At 38.8% G+C, this 24,628-nt stretch overlaps 1 protein-coding gene across 1 annotated transcript; it reads left to right on the top strand.

Annotated features, from left to right (window-relative positions):
• The first annotated feature begins 19,973 nt into the window (after window positions 1-19,973).
• LOC112165390 (G-type lectin S-receptor-like serine/threonine-protein kinase At1g67520) lies at window positions 19,974-23,362 on the top strand. Its single transcript, XM_024301882.2, has 7 exons — window positions 19,974-21,318; window positions 21,489-21,602; window positions 21,698-21,894; window positions 22,033-22,243; window positions 22,395-22,632; window positions 22,735-22,885; window positions 22,986-23,362. Exons 1-7 carry the CDS (start codon window positions 19,977-19,979, stop codon window positions 23,295-23,297), a joined length of 2,565 nt encoding a protein of 854 aa, XP_024157650.2. The 5' UTR covers window positions 19,974-19,976; the 3' UTR covers window positions 23,298-23,362.
• Window positions 23,363-24,628: the final 1,266 nt, after the last annotated feature.

Genomic DNA, 24,628 nt, shown 5'->3' with positions numbered 1-24,628 from the left:
TTTGTGTCAGTCTAGTGGGGGGCAGTAGACAGAATATTGACCCTCAAAATGTGGGTTTTTAGACATTATCTGTTGTTTTGAGTGTGAATAACTTCTATAATCTGTGAAACATAGGAAGCGGTGTAATGTTTGATGGTCTATTGGGGGGCAATAGACACATTAGTGCCACCCAATAATGTCTTTCTTAGGAGACAGTAATCATCTCTTGTTGATTTGTTTGTGATAAAGTGCAATACACTGTGAATCCTTGAAACTGGTGCAAGTTTTAATGGTTTAGTGGGGGGCAATAGACACATTACTGCCCCCAAATAATGTCTTCATACGAAGTCAGAACCCTTCACTTAACTGGTGCAAGTTTTAATGGTTTAGTGGGGGGCAGTAGACACATTACTGCCCCCAAATAATGTCTTCGTTTTAAGTCAGAACCCTTCACTTAACTATCATTGACAGATTATTGTACTTTAATAAACTCAAAACAACATAAGACTTATCAAAACTCTAATTTCAGTGATTAATTAACCACAGTTAAGAAATTAGTGGGGGGAAATAATCTGTCTATTACCCCCCAATAGACCACAGTTTTGACGTCGTCCGAGACCTGCAAGGGAAGCCCAAACCCGATTCCGGCGTGGAGCTTCGGGGCTTCCCGGACATCTGACGAACAAAATCGGCGAAGTTGGGATCGTGGAGTTAGATGGCGTCATCCTCTGGTGGTCCGACGGTGGGACGGAGCGGCGGCGGTGGAGGCCGACATCGACAGTGGAGTGGTGGGCATGGTGGCTCAGAGAGAGAGAGAGAGAGAAAGAGAGCCTGAGATGAGGTTAGAGAGAGAGAGAGAGAGAGAGAGAGAGAGAGAGAGAAATCGATATGAGTTTAATTTGTTAATTAAAATGAGGGCAATACTGTCAAACACTGTTAGATTGGGTAAATGAGGTTAAAAAACTCTTGGTGGAGTAAGTGGGCAATTTTTGGCCAAAAATTGGGTAAGTGGTCACAGCCCCAAATATATATATATATATATAATAATAAGAAAATGAAAGAAGAAGTCTAGGCCCTGCACGTGTTCATCTTCTAATTAATTAAGCAAAGAGTTTGCTTAATTATACTTGCTGACCTCTTCTTTCTTTTCAGCACGTGGCTGCTCCTATCTTAGTTTGACACATCAGCCCTCATCCTAGACCAATTTCCTCTCTCACGAAATCTGGAGACCACCACCCTTATATTGGATTCTTTCCCTTCTCTCAACAACAGGGCTTCAACGCCGCACAACCTAAAGGAACAGCCCAAAGGGCTGTTCTCTCCCAATCTCTTCCTCTTCCATTTTCTTTTTCTTTTCTCACACCCACACCAACAAAGCTTCATCAATTTGTCAAGGAGCATCAAAATTTGAGTTTGGGTAAAAGTGAGAAGCCATAAATCAAGACTTGTCATAATTGCTTCATAGCAATTTGTGACTTGTTCTTGTTACTTCTCACTTCTCTTCACCTTTCTCTCTTTAATTTGATGAATATTGTTGTTGATTAGTTGATGGGTAGTGAGTAGTTTATTTATGAAACTAGGGTTTGAGCCCTAGCATGGATTTTATGTAATAAATATGTTTTGATTTAATGGTTTTCAATTTCATGTTTGGCAAATGTTCTATTTTATAATATTTGTCTTAGATGCATGCTTAGGAGCTTGATTAACTCTTGATTGTGTCGATGAGCATGTCTAGAACAAATTAGGGGACCTAATCACTTCTCTAATTTCTAGCTAGGACACTTGTTTAGAACATGGTTAGTTACAATACCAATTTCGATTGCCGTATTGGCTAGCTTGGGAACCTTGATTCTAGGATTCTTCGCCTTTTGGTGCAACTAGAGGCCCTAACAAGGCTCTAAATTGTCCCAATTGAGTTTCTACTGCCCTTGATCCGGAGTAGGAATACCATTTAAGGAATCTAATGACTCATGAGCCTTGAAAAGCCTTGGGTACGGTTCTTGATGCCATTATAAATTGTTTAACCATTGTCGGAATATATTTGTGCATTGAATTTGGCTAAGTGGATACCCTAGTGACCTAATTTCCATTTCTTACTTTTCTTTTCTTTATTTAATTTAGTTGTTAGCTAAAGCTTTCATTTAAATTCTTGCAATTTAGTTATTAGAAAATTACAAACACAATTTTGAATGACAATTTCTCACTCATTTGTACATATCCACCACTAGGCTCTTAGTTTTGATTAGGCTTTGGTGAAAATCAAAGCCGAGCATTGCTAAGGCTTGGTGCCTTAGAGTAGCATTTTTATTTTATTTACTTTATTTTTCTTTTGTTTGCTTAGTGACTTTAGTTCCGACCACCACCCAAGAATTGTGGGTTAGCCACTAATCCCCGTGGTACGATAACTTTGGGCATAATATTTCCCTATCTTGACACGATACATACGCTTGCGTAAATGTGTATCAAGTCAATTTCTCACTCAGACAACACAAATTACGTATTTGTGTTGTATGAGCTTACAGTCATCACACATATGTCGATCAAAATTTGTAGGCTTTGGGGGAATAAGTGATATTTGGGGGCAAATCCAAACTTTCTCAAATTATCTTTCTTGATCACACAACACAAAGTAAAAAACTGTTGTATGACATTTTATAAACTACACTCAAACAACAGATATAGCTATTCTGTTGTACAATGTAGTATAAATTTGAAGCCAAATTTGAGCAAGCTAGGAGGGAAATCTGCCGCACTTTTTTTTTTCATTCATACAACAGACCATTCTTGTAAGTGTTGTGCAATGACCTTCTAGTTAAAAACTTCTGAATTTCAATAGCCTTATACGACATAAGTTCTTTAAACGTGTTGTCTGAAGCCATTTTCATTAACACACAATGAAATTTTTTTTTTCGTTGTGTAAAAAGCGTAGTCTGATAAGGATTTTCCCATAGTGCCGAGACCCGTGTTTGGAGATTTTGAACACGCTCGTATTGATCGAGCAATCTCCACATCTCAGTCGACAAATCTCACTCATCCTCCGAGCACGGAGATCAGATTCATAAACCTATCCGAGACACTCCGGGATTCACAAAAAAAAAAAAAAAAAATCAAACAGAGCCCGAACACCAGGTGTACTGGGACACTTCCCGGCGGCCCAATCCACAGCCCGTCCTTCACCCCTCGATGAGCAAACCCGGAAACAATCTCTGGCACCCGTTGGCTCCCCACCAACTTGGAAGTTTCTTCACCTCTCGCTGGCATCACCGCAAATTTTTCTGGGCACCGAGATATCTACTCTCTGCACCCGCTAGCTCGGCCACTTTCCTAGAGATAAGTCTCTCATTCTGCTGTCCTTTGTAAAAGCTTAAAGCATGCTTCACGTATCGATGATACCTCTCAGCTTGGATTCTGATAAACATGCATATCAAGTATATGATGATTTCTACACACATGCTTGTAGGGGTTGAAGTCAAGATAGTTCTATTTATACTTGTCATGTTTTGCTGCTACACACGATTTGCTAAGTCTACTAAGTTGGACAGTTGGTACCACGTATCATTAGCATTGGTCACACTAGTCTGCTCATGCACAATTCATTTCACCATTTCATACACAATCTCTTCTACATGATTGGTTACACACCGGTGCATATATGTGGAGGTATGCATGTGACTCGTGTCACCTTGAGTGCATCTATGCCATTTACAACAATCTATAAGCATATATTTATTTCCTTGGGCCATACGGCAGCAAGCACCACATACTCAAACATTTCTAGCAAGCATCTACTGCTCTCTGTCCAATTACATTATGCACATAGGCCCGTTAGCCCATCAAGATTTACTATACGAAAGCTCAATAATCAATTGCATCACACGTGGTTTTATATGCAACATATGTGAACCATGATTCTCTGTTTTTCTGACCAATACATCATGTTCCTCATATGTCTCCACGTTAAAGCATACACTCAAATAAACTTTGTTTGATTTATCAAAATAAAATGGATCCCTAACGGTGACTCAGAATAGCACATTTGCATTAGTGTCGGTGCATCCCCATGCATATATGTTTCTTATATGACACAATCTTGTGACTTGTTAAGCAAGCTACTGATGCCAATTTTCACTACTTATTGTCTTTACAATTAAGCATTTATATCTCCTTACTCTTCCATCAAAAAAAGGGGAAAACTTTTAAAGTGTGGAGGTAGCTAGGCTCTATTACGCCTACAAATACGTAAGTCTTGTTCACACTCAGCACATAGCCAAGTAACTTGGCCACACATATACATTATTTTCAATATGATATGCTATCCTCTCCCATTTAAATGGTGCGTGCAAAATAACATGGCTGCAAAATTGTATAGGTATATCATATTTAAATTAGTCAACAAATCTAAATAGATAAGTTGCTAATCACTTATTTATTTTGGAGGAAGTATATTTACCCAACCGGGTATCCTTTTGCGCGGACAATGCCTAGCAAACTATTGATGGTCATTATCTGCTCACATGGAGCGTTATGCTTGGACAACTCCAACATGATTTAGTATTTGGGTCAATCCTAATTTTCAACTTCTCCAATCGACAAAAGATAAGTTGTCATTTACACTTTTAAATTTAAGCTAATGCAATGCTTTACATGCTTTCAATAACGATTTCTATAATCTAAGCATGCCTACAATATTTGATAATTTCGATATCATATTTGTTATGCCTATTTATTAACGTCATGCTTCAATTTAATTGCACATCAATTAAATTGCTACATATATACATGTGACACTAAAAAATGTGTAATGTGCGGCACTTAAAATTCTCGTCCCCAGTGAGGTACCCCCAAGGGGTAAGCCAAGGTCAAATTCTTGCATAAAATATCCCTCCAATCACGCTCACTCTACCCCATCGGGTACAAGAGGCACCAAGCCCTCACGATACCCCATCGGGTACCAGAGGCACCAAGCCCTCACTCTACCCCCATCGGGTACCAGAGGCACCAAGCCCTCTCACTACCTAGCCTGGTACTAGAGACCTGGCCCTCCAACGGGTACTGGAGGCCAACGCTTGTACCATACCCCAACGGGTACCAAAGTGGTTGTAAAGGAGGCCTACAGGCTCTCATTAGATCCTACCGGGTCAAGGAGGCTCAAGCCCTCATGTGCTCCCATTGGGTCATGAGGCTTAAGTCTTCATTCTACCAGGGTCCACGCCACTGGGTAAAGGAGGCCCACAGGCCCTCATTCGACCCCACCGGGTCAAGGAGGCTCAAGCCCTCATAAATCCTCTACTCGAGCGAGGTATCCCAAACATGATCACTAAAGGGTAGGTCCCTTACATAAGCCAAGGTCTAGTCCCTTGCATCAAAGTCCTCACCTCGAGCGAGGTACCCCCAAGGGGTAAGCCAAGGTCTAACCCCTTACTTTTGAGTCATCTCACCTCCCGAACGTTCTCTACACTTGGGGGACTTATTCATACCACTTATCACAAGTGGAGTCTTACTTGACTGAGATTATCATTGAACTTCACGCTCATACTTTCCAAGCATATGCAAACTTCACGATTATGCTTTAAACGATACGTGTCAGTTTCGTGTTACAGTCTATTAAGGGAAAAATTGAATTTTTCACCTATTGTTGAACGCAACAATTAAATTCCTTTTGCATCCCATTAATAAGACCATAGGACAAAACTCACACAACTTATCACTCGCTTGATATGAGCGAGCTCAACTTTTACATTCCCGTCACACATAAGCCAAACAATCGAGTTGTAGCTTATACGCTCGGGTTAAGTAAGTTAAAGTTTCTTCCTTTAACCTTTAATTGGGGGACTATCATCGTCACACCATAGTCTCGCTAGTATGGCCAATCGTTACTACGATACCAGAGCTCTATGCTCAGCCTCACTGGCATCCCTGAGCGTAACCCAAGTCCAAATTTCTGTTTTACAAACTACGTGACTTCGGGGACTAGGCGAGTAACCACTCCCGATCCTAACACATGTGTATCATATGCATACAACATATACATATCATTATGTATGTGTTATCATGTTCATCACACATCTATGCATCATATGCACTTTATATGCTATCACAACCACCTACATTCTAGACTTATACGTCGTATGTCAACACTACATAATACGTGCATACACACAATGTGTAACATGCATCTCATATAAATATTCATGCACCTCGATGCATTTGACTCAAATGTCCCTTAGATTGCCCTGGTGCAATCAATATGCTCTTTGTACACTCTTATCTTATTTACAGGTACTAGTTTGACAATAGGCCCCGTGGCACCAACCTTCCATGGAAACTTTACAAGACCCGAAGAGTCCCTTCTTACTTACGGAGTTTAGGGACTAGTATGGGTATGGCGTTCAACAAGGTCATCACTCATACTTGGCGGCATCATATGTAAACTCCCCAACCAAGAAGCACCTCTTACTCGGGGACTTGGGAGACTTGTACATACCGCCTATATCACATATCGCTAAGCATAAGCAACGACCTTATAGGTGGGCCCCACGACATGGCTAGCCCCACCTATGTCATGTATCTGATAGACCGACACCCGAGCTACGTTGCCATGGTGGAGATCGGCCGGTATCTAGTCGGGAGGCCACCCTCCCATGCTCTCCAAAAGGCTTCAAGAGAAGCAAATATGTGTATTATTGTCCCACATCGAAAATATAGAATAGAATGAGACTTCCTTTAGCTATAAGAGGAAGTCATCCCCTTCTTGGAAAGGGATGGGATCCATGATCCCCACACTTGTATTATTACAAAAGGCTACTGGGCCTCACTCATAGTGGAATCTCTAAGTGGACGTAGCCTTGCCTCAAGGGCAAGGTGAACCACTATACATTTTTGTGTCCCTCTCTCTCTCTCTCTCTCTCCATCATGCTTCATACTTGGTTCCCGTATTCTCACACAGAAACAAGAGAGATGACTAAAATTTATTCCATGGGATCTTAGAGTGATGAGTCAAAGTCTTCTATTGTATTTTCCAGGAATCTCTCATAGAGCCAAAGTCTTCTAAGAAGATTGCAATCTAACTAATCCAAAAGACAACATGTCACCTTAATTTTTTGTCCTTTTTTTTATTTTTTTATTATCTGACTAAAATTCATTTTTCTTGTGATGTAGAACAGTTGGTGACAAGGATTGAAGAACAACTCGATCGTGAAAAAGAAAAACCCGGTTTGCTGCAAATTTGGCATTCGGTGTCCAAATCGTGATTGCTATACCTTTTCGGAAAGGGAATGATACCAGGAACAAAACAGAGGCTCATACCTTTAGACCAAACATTCATGTAAGGCTCAAGTGTGGCTCAAATTAATACAAGGTAAGCTGCTAATAGTTAAAGTTGGTGTTGTAACTTTAGACCAAATATAGGCTCATACCTTTTGGTTTGCTTTGATCTTATAGTCTTTATGTATCTAAAAATGAAGCCCTCACCATAAATTCCCAATGACCATGTAACAACATTAGCAATACCATATTATATACAATGGGCAAATTGATTAAGTAGTTATACTCTAGTACATGTAAAAACTGTAGAATATTCCGTAAATATTTACTTTCCTTATACATGTAGATTATGTATTATGTATAATTGTAGGAGATTTTTTCCTATTAGGATTACTTTTGTATCTCTTTATAACCCTCCTATTTGGAGATGAATAATATCGAAGCATAGCAAACACATCGTATTCTTATTTTCTACTTGGTATCAGAGCAGGTTCAATCCTTTGAACTTGCACTGTATTCTTTTGAAACCCGAATGCCGAAAAATATCACAAACCATTGAAGTCAAACCATTCCCCGTATATCTTGAAGTGTGAAACAATTCTTGGAAGCCATCCACTGTATTGGAACTACCGCGTACACATAGTTGACAAAGACCTCCTGCAGGTTAATTAAGCCTAGCTGACAAAGACCTCCTGCACACCTTTAATTAAGTCTAGCACACCTTGTTTGACTAAGCCTAGCCGACAAGACCTCCTGTTGCACCATCTTTTTCCTATTGCACCCTTGGTTGGTCAAGTGTAGTTTCTTTTGTTTTTTGGTCAATGGAAGATGACACTGCCACCCTTGCACCCCACAACATGCCTCCAATTATCAACCATTATCATACCACCGCTCAAGATAATTCAGCGTTTCCAATAGGCGTTGCCTTGAATGAATCCAACTATACCATATGGGCACCTCTTATGAAGATGAGGATTGGAGCACGAGGAAAGGTCGGCTACCTCATGGGAGCCAAAGCTGCACCAGATGAGAACTCCCCTAAATTTGAAGTTTGGGCCACAGATAATGAAAAAGTGAAGAGTTGGCTCATTGATTCCATGAAGCCATCACTCATGAATCAGTATATCCGACTCCCAACAGCCAAAGATGTTTGGGAAGTAGTTGAGAAGACTTTTTATGATGATTCTAATGAAACCAGGATTTTTGAATTAAACAAGAAGTACTTTGGAGCGAAACAGAATGGCCGGACTATTCCTACTTACTACAATGAATTGGTGGGAATGTTTCAAGAGTTTGATCAACGTATCATCTCCCAAAATAACACAGTGGCTGCTGTTGTTCAAGAGACTACTGCCATGGCATGAATGAGAGTTCACATGTTTCTTAGTGGACTCGATTCAGAGTATGATCAAGTCCGTGGTGAGATCTTGCGCAAAGACCCAAAATTTGACTTGGAACAAAGCTATGCCTATGTTCGAAAGGTGCATTCTGATAGGCAGGCAATGGGACACATCTCTGAGTCCTCTGTCATGGCTGTCCAACGTAAACAGGGACCATCTAATGCTCCTCCAGGCTTCTCAACTCCTCCACAACACCGCCCTCTGGATAAAACAAATCCATATGCAAATACAAAGTGTCCGATCTGTGGAGATGTGGGTCATAGCAAGCAATGGTGCTATGAAGTAATTGGCTACCCTGATTGGTGGGATTTCACCAAGAAACCATGGAAGAACCTCGGAAAAGATGCCATAGCTACTACAGAGGAAGAGCAATTAACCATCCAATGCCTCTGCTTGTTAGGTCCATAATTACCTAATAATTATTCCCCTAATCTTGCACTTTTGCTTAACCTTTGTGTTTATTTATATATATTTATTATGTTTTCCTTATCATGCTAGGAAATGATGGAGAAGCATGGAAATGCACTAAAAACTCAACTTTAGCACATTTTCCTACTCCGGTTAGGAGAAACCGAGCTAAGCAAGGAAGGAGGAGCGGCAGACTGACCAAATGAACTCCAAATGAGTTGAAACTTTCCAGATATATTCTAGACATCCTAAGGATCATTTCTTATGAAGAGTGTAAGAGCTATTTCAGAGTGAAAGGCCTTCAAAGAAATCGTCCCAAGTTTCTGACTAAAAGACGAAAACTGCAAAACCGGACCTGTACTAATTCCGGTAGCAGTTCCGGCTAAAACACGGTGAAATAAGCTCTAATATTTTACATGGATGATCTACAATCATAGAGGAATATTTGGTATGAAGAAGTCGAGGGTCAATTCCTAACTCTCGGTGGAGATTTAATTAAAGGAAGAAAAGAGAAGAAAGTGCGCAAACGGACAAAAAATTGGTCAACGGTGGTCAATGCCGGATTCCGGACATTTCCTGCCAAGTTGGCCGGCCAAGAACATGTGTGGAGGACAGGAAAAAGCTTATTAGGGTTAGAGACTTTAGGTGGGAAGACTTTAGATCTAGGTTATTTTGAAATTCAAAAGTTAAAAGATGACTAGTGGTCCAATTCTTACACTTTACACCTTTGTCTTCCATTTATTACCTTGTTCCCCTACACAATGACCCTCCTACCCTTACTTTTTCTTCTCCACTAAAATATTTATGGGCTTTCTAGGTCATTTCTATGTGGAGTTAAAAACTAGATCCACATTTTGTGCTTACACATTTGTCAATCACATCTAGTCCTTCATTCCTTTTGATCTCCACCCTTAATTTGAATTGTCTTGGCCTTTAAATAGTCTTTCCTCTCTCCCCAAAACAGTGCATCCCCTTGGCTCCCTCATTTTGGAGCATCAAAATCTCTCTTTTCTCTAGTTTTAGGTTAGTTTTTCATAGTTTGTACATAGTTCATTGAGTTTGTATGAGAAATAGGTGTGTAGGCACTTGGGTTTCACCAAAACCGAAGTTACTACACACTCTAAATCAATCACAACACTTGCTTTCACACATCTAAGCCTTTGTTCTTCTTTGTTCTTGAGTTTTGTGGATGTGTATGGTGTTTTGGGTTGTAAAACCGAAAATCTCATACCTTGAAGCAATTCTCTCATCATTTGACATCTTTGAGAGCTAGGTAGAAGGTTGGGTAGTTCTTCTCTTTTTCTTTCCTTCTCTCTTTAATTTGATGTTCATGGCTTGTATTTGTAATAACATGTGTTGTGAGTAGTTGGATTTGAGGCTAGGGCAAACTTATGTGCAAATAATATAAATTTCCATGTGTTTTGATGTTTATGCATGTTTTGAATCTATGGGCTTCTAAACTTTAATGCTTACTAAATGTGTTTACTAGCTTAGTCACCTAGAAAGCATGTTTAGGAAACTAATGAATCGGAAACTTGAACTTGACCACTTCTTGAATCTGTGAGCATGTGTAGCCTTTAGGTGGTGGCTTAATGATTCTTACGGGAATTGTTAAGTTGCTTGAACTTCTTACTCTAAACTTAATGCATGTGTCGTGAGTTTAATTACTCTAAGGGGGTGTTAGGCTTGCGGTTCATAGCCCACTTGTGTTTTAATGAAATATAAATGGGACTAAGGTTGTGTAATTTAACTTAGCTTCACCAAAGTTTGTTAAATTGCATGATTAGTTGGTTTCTTAGTAGCTTCACTAAAGCACTAAGGAGAAGTTTGTCAAAGCATGTTAATAGATCAAATATGGGTTACATTTTGTGCATGAGTAAGGTTAGATGCGATGCCTAAGTCTCTATTCTTCTCATTGATTTAGTCTCATTTTTATTTGTTTATTTTATTTTATGTAACTTAATTTTCTTTATCCAAATTAAAATCAACCAAGCTGCTCACTACCACAATTGTTAATACCATCCTCATGATCTTTAGCTTCCAAAGGGCTAAGGTTGTGAACTTGTAAAAAGGGTAGACTTATATGTTTTTTCTAGGTTTATTTTCATGGTGATCTAGTTAGGGTAGAGTTACTCAATTCCATGGGTATGATACTCTTACTTTTTTTCCCTGTACTAAAACTTGACCTCCTAATCTTGGGAGTATGAGACATTATACACCAAATTTGCACTTATTTTATACTCAATGATGTCCCCAACAAGTTTGCAAATGTAGCACAGTCAGGTATGATTTATGAAGGGTAAGGTATCTATGAATAGTTCTTGGATAATTGATACAGGTGCATCTGACCATATGACTAATGACCCTAGCCTTTTAAAAATGTTGAAACCTTCCTCTCAAAATGTTGTTTCTATTGCTGATGGTACTCCCACTTCAGTTACCGGAGAAGTCTTTGTTGTCCTATCTGACACATTATCCCTTGATTCTGTGTTGGTTGTTCCTTCATTGGCATATAATCTCCTATCTGTTGGCCAAATTATTCTAGCACTAGCATGTATTGTGACCTTTTATCCCTCTTTTTGTGTGCTTCAGGACATTCTGACTCGGCGGATTCTTGGTTATGGTGTTAGAAGAGGGAAACTCTACTACTTGGATCTGACAGAAAGTGGAGAGCAACAGTTGTTGGGACAAGCTAGTGAATCAGGTCAATGGAGTAGAGAATGCTAAGGCAACAGTATGGCTGTGGCATCGTCGTTTAGGTCATCTATCTTTTAGTTATCTTAAGAAACTGTAACCTCATTTGTTTTCGGTTGTTAGTGATTCAGATTTTCGTTGTCATGTATGTGAACTGGCTAAAAGTCATCGAATTTCATATTCACCTAGTTTTAGTAAAAGTCTCATCCCGTTTATGAAAATTCATTCTGATGTCTAGGGTCTTGTCAAGATCCCTTTTCTTTTTGGAGCTCGATATTATGTAACTTTTGTTGATGATTGTACTCGTATGACTTGGGTGTCGTTATTGAAGAACAAGAGTGATGTGTGTTCCATGTTCAAAGAATTTCACAAGATGGTGTCTACACAGTACCAATAAGCTGTTCGAGTTTTCCAATCTGACAATAGAGGAGAGTATGTTAATGGCCCTATGCAGGAGTTTATGCAATCTCATGGAATTCAACATCAGACCTCGAATTTGTATACCCCTCAACAGAATGGATTGGCAGAAAGGAAGAATCGACAGTTACTTGAAGTTGTGTGTGCCTCTTTGTTTGGCATGCATGTACCTCGTGAGTATTGGGGAGAAGCTATGAAGTCCGCTGCCTACCTTATTAATCGTACTCCTTCTCGGTTGATTGAATTTCAAAATCCTCAGCAGCAACTGCAGAAACTTCTTTCACTTGCTGTGTTACCAAACCTTGAGCCTAGCGTGTTTGGCTGCGTAGTCTATGTTTATATTCCCAAGCCTTAACGCAGCAAGCTTGATCCCCTTGCCCGTAAGTGTATATTTGTTGGTTATGCTGAATTCCAAAAGGCTTATCGCTGTTATGATCCACTTACTGGCACTATACATGTCTCTCTTGATGTTGCGTTTCATGAATCCGAGTCTTATTATTCAGGGGGAGGTTCGGCTTCTTCCCTTCAGGGGGAGAGAGGTTGTGAAGGAAATCCTCGAGATTTATTTGCTTTTGAAGAATTAGAAGAATTAGAAGCTTTGGAATCAAGATTTGGAGTTGGGAATTCTCCAACTGAAAATACAACAGAAACTGGGGCAGTAGGAAATGAAAAAGAAAAGGATACAACAGAAGGAAACGAAAAAGAAAAGGAGAATGAATACGATGTATTTGCTATGCTTCGATATTATTCATCTCCAAATAGGAGGGTTATAAAGAGACAAGAGTAATCCTAAGAGAAAAAAATCTCCTACAATTATATAGAATACATAATCTACATGTACAAGGAAAGTAAATATTTACAAAATATTCTACACTTCCCCTCAAGTTAGTGCATAGATGTTGATCATACCCAACTTGTCAATTGAGTTATCAAACACTTTCCTTGACACTCCTTTAGTAAGAACATCTGCTAACTGATCTTCTGTATACACGAAAGGGAAACAGACAATCTTTCTGTCCAAGTTTTCCTTAATGCAATGTCGATCTACTTCCACATGCTTAGTCCAGTTATGCTGTACAAGATTACGAGCAATTTCAATGGCAGATGTGCTATCACAATGCAAGTCCATAGGCTTCTTGAGTTTGAAACTCAAATCTTTCAACACATTATGAATCCACAACATCTCACAAACTTCATGTGCCATACCTCGAAACTCAGCTTCCTCACTTGACCTAGCAACAACCTTCTATTTCTTGCTGCGCCAAGTCACAAGGTTTCCTCGAACAAATGTCCTCGAACAAAAGTAAAATACCTAGATGTGGACCGTTTGTCCGTCTTATCACCAGCCCAGTTTGCATCCGTGTACCCCACAACATCCAACTCACCCTTTTTTTCAAACAATAAACCTCTACCGGGTGCCATCTTAAGATATCTTAGAATGCGATATACTGCATCCATATGCTCTTCACTGAGACAATGCATAAATTGACTAATCACACTCACATCATAAGCAATATCAGGTCTAGTATGAGAAAGATAAATGAGCCTCCCTACTAGGCGTTGGTACCTTGCTTTATCCTTTGGAACTTGATCCAGATAGATGACGAGGTTATGGTTCATCTCGATCGGTGTCTCAATAGGGTTGCAGTCAAGCATCCCAGTTTCAGCTAACAAGTTAAGTACATACTTACGTTAAGACAAAGAAATTCCCTTTTTAGACCTTGCAACTTCAATTCCAAGAAAGTACTTCAACTGCCCAAGGTCCTTCATCTCAAACTCCTTAGAAAGATACTTCTGTAGAGCCTCCATCTCTTTTAGATCATCCCCTGTGACAATCATATCATCAACATATACTATCAGTGCGGTAATCTTACCCTGGCTACGCTTGATGAACAAGGTATGATCCGAGTTGCTTTGTTTGTATCTAAACATCTTCATAGACTTGGAGAATCTTCCAAACCAAGCTTTACGGGACTGCTTCAAACCATACAGAGACTTCTTCAACTTACAAACCTTGCTAGTATCGCAAGGCATATTTTTGACTCCTGGCGGCATGTCCATATACACTTCTTCCTCCAAGTTTCCATTGAGGAAAGCATTCTTCACATCAAACTGATGTAGAGGCCAATCTTTAGTTGCTACAAGTGAAATTAAGATTCGAATAGTATTGATCTTTGCTACATGGGCAAACGTCTCTTCATAATCAATTCCATAGCGCTGGGTATATCCTTTGGCAACTAATCGTGCTTTGTACCTGTCGATGCTTCCATCAGCTTTAAGTTTTACAGTAAACACCCATCGACATCCAACAGTCTTCTTTCCGGCTGGTATAGTCACAATATCCCAAGTCAAGTTTTTCTGCAAAGCCTCTAGTTCTTCATTTATCGCTTGAGTCCACTTAGGGTCCGCTAAAACAGTGGATAATTGATCAACAACAAGTGCATGTGACCCAGACAACCTATGGTTAGACATGTAATTAGCTATAAGATATTTAGCTTTGGTTTGATGTCTGGTTCATATTGTTTCTTAGGAATACCCTTGGTAACCCTCTATGATTTCCTATACTCAATATTATCTACCCCATATGATTCATTCGAAATTAAAGATACCTGAGGAGGAACATTTGCAGCGGATTCTTCAGTTGACGGTATAGAGAGGGGGAAGAACGTTTGATAGATGAGGACGCATTGAGGCGTCGTTGTCAATTTCCTAGAGCGTATCATCTTCACTTTCGGAATGCTCACTGATGGAGCTAGACACTAATCCTATGGTTTCCCTACTATTTTTGCAGGTGGAGGACCCCATGGCTGCACCATCTTTTTCTTTTCCACTTTCTTCATCATCTTTTTCTTTTCCACTTTCTTCATCATCTTTTTCTTTTCCACTTTATTTTCCCACGGCAACTTCTTGGTCTCTTTGGCAGATGGGGGGCCCACAACAACATCATGGTCTCTTTGGCACATGGAGGGCCCCGCAGCATAGCCCAATCCCTATTAAATTCACACCTCTCCGACTCATGAAACTAAAATATTCTGGTCTCAAAAATGATTCCAGCTCAAGATGACTTCGGAAAGGGGGACAAAAGGCCATCTATATTGAGAAACACAACCAACAAGATCTGCTCCAAGCCAAACTAATCAAGCAACCTATATCCAAGAAAAGAGGTGTTTGACAAAAATGGGTACCGAAAGGGATACAATGAGAGGAATATATTCCTCCTTGATTTAAAGTGTGTTGGGTGTGTGGATCCAATTCCACATAGGATAAGGATTTGTTAATCCTTGATCAAAGAGGAGTTTTGATTGTTTCCTACCTGCTTACATAATTCTACTTGGTAATGGTTTCTATATATGTCTATTGGGAATAGGTTTCCTATGTCTTATAGGGTCTGGTTAGATATCTATAAATAGGCGCATAGGTTGTAGTAGTAGATCAAGTATTTGAAGCATTAAACAGAGAGAGCAAGTGAGGTCTTGAGAGTTGGTGAGAACTTTTTGTGAGAGATTCTTGTATTCTTGTTCATGTATTCTTCTTCTATAGTGAAACCCAAGAAGCTCGGGGATGTAGGCAAAGTTCTTTGCTGAACCTCGTTAACAAGTTCGTGTTTATTTTCTCGATCGTTTAACTATATTGTTTTGCACTTGTCTGCTTCTGCAAGAGGAATTCTAGGTCGAATTCCTAACAAAGTGAACATACAATTACTAAATCCCAGCAATAAATGTACCTTTTCAACATTTTCAAAAGTTATTATCTGTAAAAGCTAGGAAAGGGAGGAATCACAAGAAAAGGGAGTCCTCTAAAATCTTAAATGAACAAAGAAAATACACTTGGGGATTTCAAAAAAAGAAAAAGAAAAAGAAAAAGAAGATACACTTGGGTCGGCAATGAGCCAAAGTCCATTAAGTCAGTTTAAAATTATCCGATTAACGCTAACGTGCGTACTTCACTCGTAACAAAGATATGATGCAAACCTAGTTCAGAGTTGGAATTGGCTTCCCAAACTGATCACTTATCAATGTTTTCAAAAACCTTTCCTAGCAATGAAGAAAAGTTTAAAGATAGTCACACAATATAATGCTAATTTAATTTAAGGATTAATTTCAGTTTACCCCCCTGAGGTTTGGGGGTGTCATCATTTCACCCCCTCTACTTTTAATTTTGAATTTTTACCCCCTAAACTTTCTAATTTCAATCAGCCGTGTCCAATTTCTACTATTCCGTCCAAATTGGACGTTAAGTTTGACTTTTGAGGGCTAAAATGGTCATTTCAATATAAAAAATTTAAAAAAATATATATATATATATATATATTTTTTTTTGTCTTCAACCTATACACCACAAGTTATAATAGGTTTATTAAAACAAAAAAAATACTCTATGTAGTTGAAAGCCGCTCGCTGGTCTACGATATTTGTGATATATCTCTGATAAAGTGAAGAATTTTAGGATATATCCCCAATAAAGTGAAGAAATATTTGTAAAAAATAATTTTACACTTTATCTGTAAATAAATATCTGTATATCCCCAATAAAGTGAAGAAATATCTTTGTAAAATCATTTTTTGTCTACGATATTTGTGATATATCTCCAATAAATTGAAGAATTTTATGATATATCCCCAATAAAGTGAAGAAATATCTGTAAAAAATGATTTTACACTTTATCTGTAAATATCTGTATATCCCTAATAAAGTGAAGAAATATTTGTGTAAAATCATTTTTTAAAGATATTTATTTACAGATAAAGTGTAAAATTATTTTTTACAGATGTTTCTTCATTTTATTGGGGATATATCCTAAATTCTTCACTTTATCGGAGATATGTCACAAATATCGTAGACCAGCGAGCGGCTTTCAACTACCTAGAGTATTTTTTTTGTTTTTATAAACCTATTATAACTTGTGGTGTATGGGTTGAAGACAAAAAAATAAATAAAACGAAGAAACAGTAAAAAAAAAAAAAAACTAAGAAACTGAAGAAAAAAAAACTAAAAAACAGAAATTATTATTATTTTTTTTAAAAAAAATTTATGTTGAAATGACCATTTTAGCCCTCAAAAGTCAAACTTAACTTCCAATTTGGACGGAATAGTAGAAATTGGACACGGCTGATTGAAATTGGAAAGTTTAGGAGGTAAAAATTCAAATTGAAAGTATAGGGGGTGAAATGATGACAATCCTAAACCTCAGGGGGGTAAACTGAAATTAATTCTTAATTTAAATAGTACAAGAAAACAAACTTTTCTATTGCTTATCCTTGCAATCATTCAGAAATAGTTCACTTACTCCAATAGAATAAAAAACCACCAGTGTGGGTTTTGCCACGACATGTGGGCTTTTTGGGCCTCAAAACTGCAATTACTATTTTTCAAAATTTTTGGTTTTCTAATTTATTTTGGATTTGTTTTGTTTTAACCCGTGGACTTTAAAGTTTCATTGCATGCATGTTAGTCGCCCTAGGGTTTCTTTTCCCATATATAAGTAACCTTAAACGCTTGTAGAACTTATCTTTCATCATATTATCAAGGATTAATTTCAGTTTAGTACCCTGTGGTTTGGGAGTAACATCATGTCAGTCCCTGCTCTTTCAATTTGATCAGCAACACCCCTATGCTTTCAATTTCAATCAGCCGTGTCCAAATTTTACTGTTATTTCCAATTTGAACATTAACTTTGACTATGGGGCCCACTATGGGGGCTAAAAATGTCATTTCATATACATTTTCTTCTTTTCTCCTCCTCCTCTCTCAGCTCAATGGTTTTGCTTTCTCTCTCTTTCTCTCCTCCCTCTCTCTCTGGGCCGCACGACCCTCTCTCTCTCTCTCACCCACACATTGCCACCGCCGGAAATCATGGCGTCCGGCCACCGATTCTTAACATCGCCACTATTACTCGAACCACAGCACAAACCCGACCCAAACCTAAAGAGAATCGATGATTGGCACGAGCCCAGCCACTGTACACCACTCGCCATCTCTCCCTCCTCAAGTCTCGCCGCCTCTCCGCCCAAACCTCCACCCTCAGATTCACTCCCACACATGTCTCCACAAGCTTTCCTACAGCAGCAAGCTTCTGATGCAGAGCAACCTAGACAAGCTCGCTGCTAAGTTCTATTTCCATGCCGGAAGCTTCTCGGAGATCTACAAATCAAGCTTCCTATCTGTTTCTTTAAAATTTTCTGGGTATAAAAATCAATGCTTTTGAAGAATTCTGTCACGTTTCTGTCTGGGTCTATTGAATTATTGGCTTTTGAATTCTGGGTTTTGATATGCCATGTTCTTCTGTAAGTTTAGTTATTGACGATTAAGAATTGAAGTTGAATGGGTTACTGTTAGATTTGCTCTTTGTGTTTATGTTTTGATCTGCAAAATCGATAGAGGTTATGGTGGAGGATTTATGGTGCAAATTGAGAGTGGGTTGTCGGGTTTGGAGAGGAGGGAAGTGGAGGAAGACGACGAGACTTAGAGGGAGATGAGCTTGCTGGGTTATTCGGAGTTAACCATCAGAGCTTAGAGAGAGAGAGAGAGAGAGAGAGAGAGAGAGAGAGAGAGAGAGAGAGAGAGAGAGAGAGAGAGAGAGAGAGAGAGAGACCATTGAGCTGAGAGAGAGAAGGAGAAAAGAAGAAAATGTATATGAAATGACATTTTTAGCCCCAAAGTGGGCCCCACAGTCAAAGTTAACGTTCAAATTGGACGGAACAGTAAAATTTGGGCATGACTGATTGAAATTGAAAGCACAGGGGTGTTGCTGATTAAATTGAAAGAGCAGAGACTGACATGATGTTACCCCCAAACCATAGAGTACTAAACTGAAATTAATCCTATTATCAATCAAATTGATACTTTTCTCATTTATCTCTGGTAGACTCTAGAATTCTTATTGAGGGTTTACAAGCTTCTTATTGAAGGTTTATTGCTTGTAAACCCAGATTACTTCCGACTGCGACATCTTGATTGACACGTCATGAAAGTGGAAGATAGATTTCATTTTTATAATTGGTATTGCAATATAAATTAGGGTGAGGCTATTGCCACCCTATAATTTTCTTTGTTCACCTTACTTGCTCATTACACCCTACATTTTAATTTCAATTATTAGATTTACTGCTCCAACCCATTTCTCTTTCCAAGAATATCCTCCATTCCATCATATGAAATATCAAATTAAAAAAGAAATTTTGTTTAACTAAAATTTCTCATTTAATTTATATCAATTAAAAAAACATCCTGAAATATATTAAAGTTTCCTAATAAAATCATAATTTGATTTACTTCCATTTTTTTTATTTTTTCCATTCAATTTCAATGTTCGTTTATTTCAATCCATATTAAAAAAAAATTAGTAAGTGCTACTACGAGCAATGAAAAAAAGAATGATTTTTTTTTCGTGTTTTAAATTTTTTACTTTCGGTGTTTATAAAGGTATTATAAAGATTTTGATGAAGTTAACACTAATGGTTTTGTGAATTGAATAACGAATTAACGATGAGGACGCAACAAAAAGATAAAAAAAGAAAATTGTAATAAATTGAAATTTGGATGGAGAAGATGAAGATTAATGTTATCAGAAGAGAAATTAAGTAGTTTTGTATTTAATTAGTTATGTATTTAGTTTTCCTTAAAGATTTAAATTTTAGAAAATTAGTATACTTATTAGTCATTTTGCATTTATGTAATATAGTATTTCAATAATTCAAATATTTATAGGGTGAACAAAGAAAATGATAGGGTGGCAATAGCCGCACCCTATAAATTATGATTTTCTAAGGCATTTTGGGCAGTAGACAATACTTGACCTTAATCATGGTTAATGTGATGATCATGTTTGCTGTTCAAGAACATCAGGAGAAAGCAAAGTATCTTCTGATCATCAACCATGGTTTTAGGTTTGATCAACTCTTAATTTTCTTCATGATCATTCTTTCAAGCTCGTGGAATTGTCATGTTGCTGCTGCAGCAGACAATATTGGGGACACACTCAAAATAGGCGACACTCTCAATTCCTCAAGCGCTTTAGTTTCCACCACTGGGAAGTTCACTTTGCTTTTCTTGCCCCTCAGTTCAAGTTCCAACTACAGCTATCTATATATTAGCCGGTACAATGTAAGTGGTGCGAATAGGGCTTGGGTTGGCAACCGAGACTCGCCTGTTCTATACCCTTTTGGAGTTCTTACCTTGGACTCCAACAACACATTAAAAATCATTACAACCAACGAAGGTGGCGGCGGCGATCCTCCTATAGTGCTTGGCTCCGTGCCAAAAAGTAGTAGTAATGTTGCGGCTACTCTGTTGGATTCTGGCAATTTTATCCTACAAGAGTTGAACTCCGATGGATCAACGAAGCAGGTGTGGTGGCAAAGTTTTGATTATCCAGCAGATACCTTTTTACCAGGCATGAAGTTAGGTTTCAACCGTAGCAACGGGCACATTTGGTCTCTTACGTCATGGACATCCGTTAGCTACCCAACGCCGGGGCCTTTCATCCTAGATTGGGACCCAACTGCCCGCCAATTGGAAATTCGGAGAGAAGGGGTGGTTTATTGGAGAAGCGGAAACTATAGTGCTACAAACAACAGATTCCAAAACATTTTGCCGAGCGCAACGGTTAGCTACACATTTAGCATTGTTTCAAACGAGAATGAAGACTACCTCACTTACACTTCTGAAGATGGTGCATATGAGTTACCAGAATGGATTCTAAATTATTATGGGAAGCTTTTTAATTATTATGGATCGAGAATTGATATTGCACGAGCAGATCAGTGTGGAGGCTACAACACAGATGGAGTAGGGTGCCAGACAACTGGCCGGCCAACTACTTGTATGCCGGATTTCGTTAGTCCATTTGGGCTAAAAAAAGGTTCCTTTAAACCAATCACCTCGAGTTCAACTTCAAGATGCCCATACTCGCTCAACTTTGTATCAAATGGAAGTCACAGTGATACTAGTATTGACTGTAAGAATACTTGTTTGCAAAACTGTGACTGCCTTGGATTCGACTTTCTATTTGACAATCAGACTGGATGCCGATTTTGGAGTGTGGACTGTGAATTCCTTGAAGACCGCACTCAACCTGGTAATGCAAGCAGTTTGGTTTTAACAAAGCTAATGCCAACAGCAAAATCACCAGCGCCGAAGTCACCACCAAGCAAAACTGGTAAGCCCCACTAATTCTGTCTTTTAATTGAGCTTGATGCATGTTTAGTTAGCATATCTGCATATAAATGGAATATAGTGAAACTAAATCTTTGTCAAAAATAAATATACAGCTAATTGATTAATTGTCACTTTTTGTTTAACAAAAGAATATTATTGGTTACTCTTTAGGTGCAACGCATAAATGGATTTGGATTGGGGTTGCTATTAGTGCTGCTTTAGTGATGATGGCCTTTTCCATCTTGTGCTGTCTACGAAGAAGAAAAAGACAATCTAAACATTCAGGTATATACTCTAGTTAAGCATGATGTGTGCTTGTTAGGCAGGTCCAACCTCCCATCTTTGGCGATTGCAAATTGAAATTTTAATCCTCTTAATAGGTGAGGGTAAGATCGACCAGAATGAATTGCTGAATTTCAGGAATTCTAAGAGGCCTACTGATTTGAATGGACTTCAAAATGATGGAAAGATGGGACATGATTTGAGCGTATTTAGCTATGCATCTGTAATGGCTGCCACAATCAACTTCGCTGAAGAAAACAAGCTTGGAGAAGGGGGCTTTGGACCTGTTTATAAGGTAATCTATTTTCTAACCATGTTAGAAGCTTAAGATTTGTAGTATCTTCTTTTAGTTTTTCATCTATTAAACTCATTAGAAATATGATTTTTGATGATCCAGTAACGTATTATGATGGATATATGATTAATTTATCAGGGGAAATTGGCAACGGGACAAGAAGTAGCTGTGAAGAGGCTTTCAAAATGTTCAGGGCAAGGAACACTAGAGTTTAAGAATGAATTGATCCTCATACATGAACTTCAACATACAAACCTTGTCCAGCTTTTTGGATTTTGCATTCACGGTGAAGAGAGGATGTTGATATATGAGTACATGCCAAACAAAAGTCTGGACTACTTTTTATTTAGTACGTCAGTAGACTATGAGTTTTTTCTTAGTACATTTATACATCTATTTTCTACATATTGACCAGATTCATAGCTAATTTTTGCCATTTTCTCTGTGTATTCATCTATTTCTCTGTGTCATCTAATTTTGAACCTCTAAATATTGATCAGATTCAATCAGAAGTGTTTTTCTCGATTGGAGCAAGCGTTTCAGCATAATTGAAGGAATCGCTCAAGGATTGCTTTATTTGCACAAATTCTCAAGAACAAGAGTAATTCATAGAGATTTAAAAGCCAGTAACGTACTACTTGATGAAAATATGAACCCCAAAATTTCAGATTTTGGTATGGCTAGGATTTTCTCCATTAATGAACTGGAAGCAAATACTAGTAGGATTGTTGGGACACGGTAAGTAAACAATTTGTGCTTATATTTTGCTTTTGGTAGCTAGTGCATGGATATATGAAGATTTATGCAGATAAAGTAAGAATTCATTTATATCTGGTGTAGTGGTTACATGCCTCCTGAGTACGCAATGGAAGGAATTTTCTCTACAAAATCCGATGTCTACAGTTTTGGAGTGTTAGTGCTTGAAATCATAAGTGGTAGGAGAAACAATAGCTTCTACAATGATGATCGCGCCATCAATTTAGTAGGATATGTATGTCAAACAAATCTCAGCACACGTATACCTTTATATAGCTATAGTATTCCATCATTAAGTCATCCTAAATCAACTGATATGATCTGGATAATTACAGGCATGGGAGTTGTGGAAAGAAGGCGCAGGGCTACAACTAATGGATCCAACACTAGCTGATTCGTGTACTAACAAAGATCAACTGTTAATATGCGTTCAAGTTGGTCTTCTATGCGTGGAGGATAGTGCAGCGAATCGACCTACCATGTCAGATGTGCTCTCCGCGTTGACAAATGAAAGCTCACCATTACCTGCACCTACAAAGCCAGCATTTTCTACAGATAGACATGCGATCACCAGTAGTATAGTTGAAAAGGAACCACAATCTTTATCTGTAAATGATCTGACCATTTCCGCTTGTTATGGACGTTAAAGCCTTAAAAGGCGCTAGTACATTTTTCACGAGTTCTAGCTTAAGTGGTAGGTCTTAAGAGTTAAGATTGCATTCTCATCGTTTCTGAAAAACATTTATTTATAAAAACAATGCAGAAGCTTCAATTGTAATATCAGTTTTTAGTTTCATACTGGGCCTGTTGCATGCCGATTTGTGTGTCAAGAGCAAAATATTTATCTCAGATATACTGCTTGTATATCAACAATGGAAACTTGGAGCAGTGACTTCATGGAGGTATTCGTCACCATATATATATATATATATATATATATATATATATATATATCTCTCACTTTGCCTTTGATGCCAAGGTGTTGTTCTTATTTAACAAGATATACTTTTTGCAGTCTTGCTTATTTACACAACACCATTGAACCAAAGTTGATACATCGAGACATTAAGCGGAAGCTTCTTCTTTTTTTTGAGAAGAGAAAATAACCATTAATCAACAAAGCTTACATTGGGGGGGACATGAACCAAAACCCCAAGAAACCGCGGTTACAGAGACCATTAGGCCAAAGGGCCCAAACTCTAACCACCAAACTCCTATTTCCAAGGCTACGTTGAGCAGATAAACCCGAAAATTCCAGTAAAACCATATAATCAACTGCGAAGAAGACAGCGTCCTCTTCAACACCGTGTCCGAAGGTGCTAGACCACGTGTAAAGGATCGCTTATCAGCAAATCGACAACAAAAGTAAACCAGAGTTGAACAAAATCGTCCTCGTCCTCGGGAATGACACCATTTACATGGCTTAACACCTACACCAATTCCTAGCTCAAGAGAGTAGGACACCAACCCTAGCTCAAAAGAGTAGGGACTTATTAAACCTAAACAAACCAAACTAAAAACCCTGACCAAAACCAAACTAAAAACCCTAACCAAAACCAAACTACAAACCCTAATTAAAACCACACAACACCAAAGCCCAAAGACAGGGGCCCGGCCCAGAGCCCTCTTCCCCCAACAACACCCAATCACCGCAGACAACCATTCCCCCGGCCGGCAACCACCATCGTCATCACCCCACTGCCTCGCCGTTGCCTGCCATCGCCACTCCACCATGCCAAGTTGCAAACAGAATCTACATCCTGTTGACAATCCCACCTAGATCCAAACGCACGATAGAAACAGCTCCCTACAGGGAACCCTTCTGCCGCGATTTGACCGCCGCCACCATGATGCAGCCCGCCTAGGCGATGACTCCGAGTCCCTCCGCCGGAAAGAACCAAACCGCCGCAATAACTCGGCCGTCGTCGCCCCTGAACCCAGAAGGCTAGATCGAGACCGATCCGCCCAACCCGAACTC

This window comes from Rosa chinensis, chromosome 5 (assembly GCF_002994745.2).
Source record: "Rosa chinensis cultivar Old Blush chromosome 5, RchiOBHm-V2, whole genome shotgun sequence".
Taxonomy (NCBI): Eukaryota; Viridiplantae; Streptophyta; class Magnoliopsida; order Rosales; family Rosaceae; genus Rosa; species Rosa chinensis.
The sequence above is the reverse complement of the archived record's forward strand: the minus strand, read 5'-3'. Positions and strand labels throughout refer to the sequence as shown.

Bases quoted from the DNA above. Each gene is read 5' to 3' on its own strand.
- LOC112165390 (XM_024301882.2), top strand. From the start codon at position 19,977: ATGATCATGTTTGCTGTTCAAGAACATCAGGAGAAAGCAAAGTATCTT. The intron at 21,895-22,032 runs GTAATCTATTTT...TTAATTTATCAG, and splicing joins GCTTTGGACCTGTTTATAAG to GGGAAATTGGCAACGGGACA. The intron at 22,633-22,734 runs GTAAGTAAACAA...TATCTGGTGTAG, and splicing joins AGTAGGATTGTTGGGACACG to TGGTTACATGCCTCCTGAGT.